This window comes from Gossypium arboreum, chromosome 3 (genome assembly GCF_025698485.1).
Source record: "Gossypium arboreum isolate Shixiya-1 chromosome 3, ASM2569848v2, whole genome shotgun sequence".
Taxonomy (NCBI): domain Eukaryota; kingdom Viridiplantae; phylum Streptophyta; class Magnoliopsida; order Malvales; family Malvaceae; genus Gossypium; species Gossypium arboreum.
Genome location: NC_069072.1, coordinates 136,069,486 through 136,079,063, shown reverse-complemented (window position 1 = coordinate 136,079,063; position 9,578 = coordinate 136,069,486). Strand labels below are relative to the sequence as shown.

Here is a 9,578-nt window from a genome sequence, read left to right as displayed (position 1 = left end):
TCAACCTAAACTCACCATAAATAGAAAAGCTAAAGGAGCATTTCAATTCATTGTTGAGAGAAGATAAAAATGAGTGCCTTGGTGAAGCTGGCAATTCTTCTCCCATGTTCTTTGTTCCTCGTAGCTTTGATAAAGTTCCTTTATGATTACTTGTGGATACCTCTCCGTCTACAGCACATGATGAATTCACAAGGAATAAAAGGACCTCCTTACGCATTCATATATGGAAACAACAAAGAAGCTACCAAAACGACAAATGAAGCCTTAAGCAAACCTATGGCCTTGAGACATGATATATTTCCCAGAGTGCAGCCACATGTTTACTCATGTATCAACAGATATGGTAAGATTCCATGCATGTTTTGCACTATGGTTCGATCTTCTGGTTCTAAAAAAAGATTGACCTTTTTTTTCAAAAATTTGATTAGGAAGGAATTATCTTGCTTGGGACGGTAAGCGACCTGAGCTGGTGATTACAGAACCTGAACTTGTCAACGAGGTTCTCAAACATAGTGTGACAACTTTTCCGAAAAGAAAGCCTACTTTTTTTCTCACTGGGATATTTGGGAACGGGCTTGTGACAGCTTTGGGTGAAAAATGGGTGAAGCAACGGAAGTTGGCGAATTATGCTTTTCATGGGGAAAGCTTAAAGGTAAAACACTCCAAACATGTGAATTAGTTGTCTAAATCTTCTTATATGTTGGAGTATTGACTGTGCAGAACATGACACCAGCTGTTATTGCTAGTGTTGAAACAATGCTAGAAAAGTGGAAAGGCTATGTAGGCAAAGAGATAGAAGTGTATCATGAATTTAGATTATTGACTTCGGAAGTAATATCCAGAACAGCTTTCGGTAGCAGTTACTTGGAAGGGGAGAAGATTTTTGACATGTTGAACAAGTTGTCAATAATTAGGAGCCGAAATTTTTTCGAAACTCGAATTCCTCTGATCAAGTATGTTCCCTCTAAAAGCTTAATTGATCCCTCGGTTTTATCATATTACTGACCTTGGTTTACTTTTACAGCAAGTTTTGGAAATCTGGTGATGTGCTAGAGTCTGAAGAACTTTCAAAAGGAATACAAGATTGTGTGATGAAGATTGTTAAGAAAAGAGAAGACAAAGTTGTGAATGGAGAAGTTGATAGCTTCGGCAATGACTTTCTAGGATTACTTGTAAATGCCTATCATGATTCGGATGAAAATAACAGGCTTTCAACGGAAGACTTGGTGGATGAGTGCAAAACATTCTACTTTGCTGGACAAGATACTGTTAATTCCTTAATTGCATGGATAGTCTTCCTTTTAGCAATTCATGGAGATTGGCAAGAGAAAGCAAGAAGAGAAGTGATTGAGATATTTGGTAACCAAATTCCGAATTCTGAAGAGATGTCTAAACTCAAAATCGTAAGTAAACTGACAAACCCTTTCAATATAATATCTTGTTGCAGCTATTATTTAATTTTTTTAATGCAATGTGACACGTTCCTTTTCTGGAAATAGATGACCATGATTATTTATGAAACTCTAAGATTGTATGGTCCATCAAATGGCATGATGAGAAGAACTGAAAGTGATGTTCAGCTAGGGAAGCTAATCTTGCCTGCTAATCTCGATCTTCTAGTTATACATTCGGCACCTCACCATGACCCTCAATTATGGGGAGATGATGTACATCTTTTTAAACCAGAGAGATTCGCAGAAGGGATTGCCAAAGTTACCAATTACAATGCAGGTGTATTTTGTCCCTTTGGATTGGGACCTCGAAATTGTGTTGGTACGAACTTTGCAACCATGGAAACGAAGATTGTGCTGTCCATGATTTTACAACGCTACACCATTTACCTCTCCCCTACCTATGTCCACTCACCAATACCTTATATCACCGTTCAACCACAACACGGAATTCAAGTAATACTCGAGTCATTGCATAACGATGCGTAATGTAACATAGCTGCTAAGAATTCGGGGTTTAATTTAGTGAAAAAAAAATTATTATATAAAATTTATATGTCAACAAGTAGTTATATTATGTGGCTAACATAAGCTCCTTTCAATTGGGAACCTGCAAAGCTACCAAGTCACCAAAATTTTGCTTAGCAGGGTCTAGCGATTTAGTTTTTACTTTACTAATAACAACACCAACTTATAACCACCACTTATAACCACCATTAAAGTATATGTAGATAACAGAAGTATTATTTAATAATAATTTGCTAATATTATTTAATAATATTTGAAGTTCTTACAATATGTCGAAGGAAGTCTTCATCACTACGACAAAATAACTTATCATATTTAGAAAACTTAACAATTTATTGAATATCAATTCCATTGGATCGAAGAAGTTTGATAGAATCAAAATATCTTTATGTGTCGAAATATGTCTGTCCACAAATTTCAACAAACTTCCACCATTTTCACAGTATCTGAATTTTATCTCCACAATTTTTTTAACATTAATTTTATTATACTTAAAACTATCCATAGTCCCTCTTTAACCCTTAGATAGAAGGATAATACACTTCAGTACACTCGGACCCATGCCCTCCTGCACTAACAATAATATCGATGCCAATCGAGCTAAAACTCTGATCACTAAAATATCACCATAAGCATAAATCTATAATCAAATTTATAATTAAAATACAAGTTTTTACAAATACTTTATAAAGAAAACCATACTACAAAATTAAAACAAAGAAAAAGAACACATAAAAAGAAGAATATAATAATATTTAAACAACTAGTAATAAAATATATATTTTCAAACACTTAAAAATAATATATATCAATATAACTAACAATAATATAAATAATAATAAACTAACACTAAAAATATTTTTTTACTTTAAAAAATCTTACAATGTCTTAAAAAACCCTAAAACCATAAAACTATAAAAAATTACAAAATGGACAAATCATAAAAATATCTAACACTTAAGGTAGATTTTGATACATCTATATATATGTTGTAACTGAGAAAATAGAAAACGAGAGAAGATGAAGTTGGGAGAATGAGCAGTTTGTGCATTTATATATACAAAAATTTAAAGGATTAAATTGCATAAGAATTAAAACTATTATTCAACAATAATAATATACCCAATTGCTTACTTACCACAATTATTTGGCCTGCATGATTATTGTTTCAAGACCATGCATGCTTGTTGCCACCTTGCTTTTATTTTTCTGCCATGCATGCTTGCTGCCGTTATTTTTCTGCATGCCATGGTTGTTGCCACCCTTGCTGCCTCTTATTTTTCTACCATGCATACCATTAGAATCCAAATGAAGTGCGTTTTAAAAATCTCTTATATTGGATCTTTACAAGCACCTGTCGAAATCAATCTTTAATCCCAATTTCATTTACTCTTTCAAGATTGTCCCTTTAGAGATTTTATGAAGAGAAGGAAAAACAATGGAATTGTAAAGATGGCACCCATAGAAACCTTAGAATGGTGGACGGTGCAACAGGCATAGAGCGGGTCTCCCTTGTCAATGATGAAATCACCTATATACTCTTTAAAGATTTTAGGGTTCTTAGTCTCGTCCCCAGAAGAAAAAGAATGAAAAGTAAACAGATTGGTTTTAAGGTATTGGGAAAGAGGAATTAGTTAATTAATTAATTAGAATTTAAATATATGTTCGTTTTCTTTAATTTAACTTTTTATTTGTAAATTTTAATATATTTTATATTTATAAAATTTTAATATTTTAAAATTTATATTACTTTTATACTTTTTTTAAAAATAATATAATGACGTCATTATGAAATCACCATTTTCACATGTCATGATCTAAGATTGTCACGTGTCTCGAATTTAAAGCTATTATAAAAAATCAAAAATATTGATAAAATAAAAATTAAAGTAGTAAATTGAGAAAAGAATAAATAATAGTTTAGGAGGAAGTGAGAAACACAAAGGCCAAATAAGCCTAACTAATATGATTCCATACATCTTGAGGTTAAAATTGAGGTTTAATTAAATTTTTTATAAAAATTATGTTAGGTCTAGTTGAAATTATAAAAAAAATTAAAAGATTTAATGAGATTGACAAAATTTTAGAGGGATCTATTAAAAACTTTGAAAGTTTTAATGTGAAATTCCAAATTTGGGACCTAATTTAATTTTTTTAAAATTAATGGTCTAAAAAGAATTCCAAATTTTTTTAAGGCCAGGTCCTGTTTCGCTTTGGGTTGATTATTTGTTTTTCAAAATTATAAAGAAAAAATTTTAAGGTTAAAATATGATCTAAGACATTATACACTTCGTATATTTAGATTTTAGTTTCCATACTCTTAATTTTAGTAATTTAATCATCTTTTCAGATTTAAAGATTTAGGATCCATTATTACAATTGTTAACATTCTTCTGTTAAATTCATTGGTATGACGTTTTGGAACTTAGCCTCCAAACTTTTATTTTTAATAATTTAATTATCTATTTTGAGATTTAAAATTCAAGACCTATTATTACCACCGTTAAAATTCTTCTATTAAATTTATTGGTGTGACGTTTTGGAATTTAATATATATATATTCAATTGGTCATCATGTAATAATAAAAATAACATTGAAAATACTAATTAAAATTTTTTCTTAAAAACACTCATTCAAACTCGCCATGATAAAATAATTTTTGGTGGGAATAGTTTTCTTAAAAAATTGACATCAACATTTTGATTGAAGTAGATCATAATATTACTGATTTAGACTCAATATTAACATTATAAAAATAGATGAGTCAAATTATGTTAAAATTTAAAAGATATATTATTTCTTAAGTTTCAACATAGTATAGGGTCAAACTGAAAATTGACTATAATATATAAAAAAAACCCAAGGCAAACTTCAGTCTCTAAGATGATTAGTATTCCAATTATATACAACCATTTAATATTTTAATAAAAAATTAGTTATATTAACTATTCGAACTAATTCATAACGTTATAAAAATATAAAGAGCAAATCAAGTTAGAAATTAAAGTATAGAGTTTAAATTTTAAATTTAGAAATAATAGAATCAAAAATGAAATTTAATCATTTTATAATAAAAAAGATGATGATGTTCCTGAGTTAACAAGGAAGTCCCTATTTATTTATATATATATATATATATAATCAACCCTCTATATAATAACCTCTCGTTATAATAACCAAGTTTTTAGTAGAACTAATATTTTATGTTTTATTTTAACATTTTATAATATTTTTTCACGTGTAACAACAATAACCATAGTTTTAAAGTACATTATTTATTAAAATTTTAAGTAAAATTAGAGCTATTTTTATAAACAATTCTTATTAATTATAATTTATTAAATAAAATTATCTTAACTAAAATATTATTTTAATAAAATATTTAAATTTCACATGAAAAGTCTATCAATCATATTTTATTAAATGAAAATAATTTTAATAAGTGGAATTAAATATATTGTATGAACAAACTATCAAGTTTTCTCGTTCATTTCTTACAATAAATTTTATTTTTATTGAATAAAAATTTATTATATGAATTCTTACCGCTCTCTATAATAAACAAAATCTTGACATATAAACGAGATTATTACAGAAGGAGTTAATATGTAACCAAAAATCTTATCGATTAATTTTAAAATGTTAAACACCAGAAAATAATTGCCAAAGAACCTACAAATTGGCAGGCAAATAAATAAATAAAATAATTCTAAATATCTCTTTTGCTATGCAATGATTTATGATTGTCAACCTAAATTCACCATAAATACAAATGCTAAAGGAGAATTTCCATTCATTGTTTAGAGACGAAAAATGAGTGCCTTGCTGAAGCTTGCAATTCTTGTCCCATGTTGTTTCTTCATCGTAGCTTTAATAAGGTTCCTTTATGATTACTTGTGGAGGCCTCTCCGTCTACAGCATATGATGAGTTCACAGGGAATCAAAGGACCTCCCTACAGCTTCATCCATGGAAACAACAAAGAAGCTACTAAAATGACAAAGGAAGCATTCAGCAAACCTATGGCCTTGATGCATGATATATTTCCCAGAGTGCAGCCATATATTTACTCATGTGTCAACAAATATGGTAAGATTCCATGCATGTTGTTTTCACTGTGGCTTCGATCTTCTAGTTCTAAGCTAGAAAAGATTGACCTTTTTTTGTTTATTGTTTGATTAGGGAGGAACTATCTTTCTTGGGACGGTAATCGACCTGAACTAGTGATTACAGAACCTGAACTTGCCAACGAGGTTCTCAAACATAGTGTGACAACTTTTCCAAAAAGGAAGCCTACTGTTTTTGTCAGTAGGATATTTGGGAATGGTCTTGTGACAGCTTTGGGAGAAAAATGGGTGAAGCAACGGAAGTTGGCGAATTATGCTTTTCATGGGGAAAGCTTACAGGTAAAAATGCTCTAAACATGTGAATTAGTTGTCTAAATCTTTCTTATATGTTGGAGGATTGATTGTGCAGAACATGACACCAGCTGTAATTGCTAGTATTAAAACAATGCTAGAAAAGTGGAAAGGCTATGTAGGCAAAGAGATGGAAGTGTATCATGAATTTAGATTATTGACCTCAGAAGTGATATCCAGAACAGCTTTCAGTAGCAGTTACTTGGAAGGGGAGAAGATTTTTGACATGTTGAACAAGTTGTCAATAATTAGGAGCAGAAATCTCTTCGAAACTCGAATTCCTCTGATCAAGTATGGCCCCTCTAAAAGCTTAATTGATCCCTCGGTTTTGTCATATTACTGACCTTGGTTTACTTTTACAGCAAGTTATGGAAATCTGGTGATGTGCTAGAGTCTGAAGAACTTTCAAAGGGAATACAAGATTGTGTGATGAAGATTGTTAAGAAAAGAGAAGACGAAGTTGTGAATGGAGAAGCCAATAGCTTCGGCAATGATTTTCTAGGATTACTTGTAAATGCCTATCATGATTCGGATGAAAATAACAGACTTTCAACGGAAGACTTGGTGGATGAGTGCAAAACATTCTACTTTGCTGGACAAGATACTGTTAATTCCTTACTTGCATGGATAGTCTTCCTTTTAGCAATTCATGGAGATTGGCAAGAGAAAGCAAGAAGAGAAGTGATTGAGATATTCGGTAACCAAATTCCAAATTCTGAAGGCATGTCTAAACTCAAAACCGTAAGTAAACTGTGAAACTCTTTCAATATAATATCGTGTTGCAGTTATTGAACTTCTTTAATGTAATCTGACATATTCATATTCTTCAAACAGATGACCATGATTATTTACGAAACTTTAAGATTGTATGGTCCACCAAATGGCCTACCAAGAAGGGCTGCAAGAGAAGTGCAGTTGGGAAAGCTAGTCTTGCCTGCTAACATAGATATTCTGGTTCAAAATATTGCATTTCACCATAACCCTCACCTGTGGGGAGATGACGTACATCTTTTTAAACCAGAGAGATTCGCGGAAGGGATTGCCAAAGCTACCAATTACAATGCAGGAGCATTTTGTCACTTTGGATTAGGACCTCGGAATTGTGTTGGTATGAACTTTGCAACCACGGAAATGAAGATTGTGGTCTCCATGATTCTACAGCGCTACACCATTTCCCTCTCCCCTACCTATGTCCACTCACCAATACCTTATATCACTGTTCAACCACAACACGGAATTCAAGTAATACTCGAGTCACTGCACAATGACGCTTAATATACATAGCTGCAATCCAATAAATTCATCTTTCACCTTCAACTTGTTTTGAGTTTTGATGTTTGCGCAAATGATCCCGATGAGTTTAGAGAATGTTAGGTTGGGATGGCTTGGTTTAGAATGTTTTCTACTTATTGGGTTTTTTTTTTTTTTAACTGTATTTTGTTATAGTTTGAGTTGAAATTTCTCTAAAAAAAAAATTATCTACTAAAATAATATGAAATCTACTATGAATATGAGTGTCATTCTTGTACTAAATAATTATATCCAAAATATTTTAGAAATAATTTTAAACTCAAATTAACACTTTGATAGAAAAGTTAACCATATTATCTACTTGAATCAATTAATAACATCAACAAAATTAGATTATGTAACTCCAACAACGTGGATGAAAACAATTATATAATATATTTATTTAAAATAGATGCCATAAAAATTATAAAATTGGAAGTGTATACTTTATTTTGTCTTATGTTCAAATCCTATTATAAGTTTGTATTTTTTTGGATTTTATGTTAAAAGATAAAAATACCTTCAAATTGATATTTATTGTTTTATTAAAATAAGAGCATTTGGATAATTTAATAATTGGGTTAGTGAATATAAATACTAACAATATGGGGGAAAACTTTTGTGTAATAATATTAGCTAATTGATTGTCTAAGAGTTTGAACTGATGATAAGTAGTACTATAAGAATGTTTACATTGCAAGAAAGACAACTTACTTCAGTAGATAATCTAAACGAGTTTGTAATCTCGTAAAAGAATCAAAGTGAGAATTTGCTTCAAATACTTAGAAGAATTATTATGTTGTCTACAATTTCAATTGGTGAGATGACTAGTCTTGACTATCAGAGCAACTAACTCCACGAGTAGAGACATATATGTACTAATTAGAAGAATGATACATTGGACTGGACCCAAGTTGAAATACATCTAAATTTGTTTGTGAATTAATTCACTTGTGACGTTCATTGTGTGACTTACCTGAATCTTGAGACTGACCATGCGTATGTAACTCATGTGCTTTAATATAAATGATGGCTTATACTCTAAAGATGATCGAGCTGATAGTCAATATGTTGGGTACATGACTTGTATATGGCATGATTTTACAACAATGGAATTCATAGCTCTATTAAAAAGTTAACGATATCCTCTCATTGGTATTGTGTGGATTGATAAATATGGAACGTGGTCACGGGTTGCTTGTTCTCTAACAAGTAATTTATCACAGTCATTAGTTACACAATGATCATATTAATCATTAAGAAAATACAATGGTGACAATGAGACAAAATATGATTGTATTGGGTGAACAAATTTAACTTAAAGGAATCAAAGATATCATATGAGAGTAACACACATGCTGAGGTCATTAGACAAAGTAGTTTGATGAATTGCTTTCGTAAATAGTATACAATAAGGAGTTTTCAATCATGGTACTTATTGTGGACTAACTCCATGATTAAGTAAATTGTAAATTATTAAAACGATACTTCAGAACATATTTGCAAGTACTCAAACCTAATTGTATATATATGTATGATTGGTCCATTCGCTAGCTCAACAAAAACTCAATCAGACTGCATTTGAATTAAAAGAAAATTCCTCGACTTTGGAAATAATTTAATTGAGTCGATTTATTCGATAAGGTATTAAATTTGATGGTTGTTTGAATTGTTCAATTGGAGAATTTGATTAAATGATTTTCTTGAAAAAATAATATGGAAAATCTTAGTGATATTTGAGAAAATTAATTTTGATCAAGTAAAATTAAATTAATCAAATTAATTAAAATAAATATAATATTTTTAAAAATTAATTTTCAAGTCAAACAATTGGTCAAATGGATAATTGAACTTAAAAATTGGACCCAAGAACCAAAACCAGAGACTGAAAC

The 9,578-nt window shown here is 30.4% G+C and overlaps 2 protein-coding genes across 2 annotated transcripts; both read left to right on the top strand.

The window, feature by feature from the left end:
• Window positions 1-2,001, top strand: LOC108476003 (cytochrome P450 CYP749A22-like). Its single transcript, XM_017778039.2, has 5 exons — window positions 1-343; window positions 429-652; window positions 721-953; window positions 1,025-1,403; window positions 1,500-2,001. The coding sequence occupies exons 1-5, from the start codon at window positions 70-72 to the stop codon at window positions 1,938-1,940; spliced, it is 1,551 nt and encodes a 516-aa protein (XP_017633528.1). The 5' UTR covers window positions 1-69; the 3' UTR covers window positions 1,941-2,001.
• A 3,792-nt stretch (window positions 2,002-5,793) lies between these two features.
• LOC108475304 (cytochrome P450 CYP749A22-like) lies at window positions 5,794-7,671 on the top strand. Its single transcript, XM_017777271.1, has 5 exons — window positions 5,794-6,067; window positions 6,161-6,384; window positions 6,455-6,687; window positions 6,759-7,137; window positions 7,231-7,671. Exons 1-5 carry the CDS (start codon window positions 5,794-5,796, stop codon window positions 7,669-7,671), a joined length of 1,551 nt encoding a protein of 516 aa, XP_017632760.1.
• Window positions 7,672-9,578: the final 1,907 nt, after the last annotated feature.

Excerpts from the sequence above, each read along its gene's own strand:
- LOC108476003 (XM_017778039.2), top strand. The coding sequence starts at position 70 with ATGAGTGCCTTGGTGAAGCTGGCAATTCTTCTCCCATGTTCTTTGTTC. Across the intron at positions 954-1,024 it reads ACTCGAATTCCTCTGATCAA|CAAGTTTTGGAAATCTGGTG; the intron begins GTATGTTCCCTC and ends TTACTTTTACAG. Across the intron at positions 1,404-1,499 it reads AGATGTCTAAACTCAAAATC|ATGACCATGATTATTTATGA; the intron begins GTAAGTAAACTG and ends TTCTGGAAATAG.
- LOC108475304 (XM_017777271.1), top strand. The coding sequence starts at position 5,794 with ATGAGTGCCTTGCTGAAGCTTGCAATTCTTGTCCCATGTTGTTTCTTC. Across the intron at positions 6,385-6,454 it reads TTCATGGGGAAAGCTTACAG|AACATGACACCAGCTGTAAT; the intron begins GTAAAAATGCTC and ends TTGATTGTGCAG. Across the intron at positions 7,138-7,230 it reads GCATGTCTAAACTCAAAACC|ATGACCATGATTATTTACGA; the intron begins GTAAGTAAACTG and ends TTCTTCAAACAG.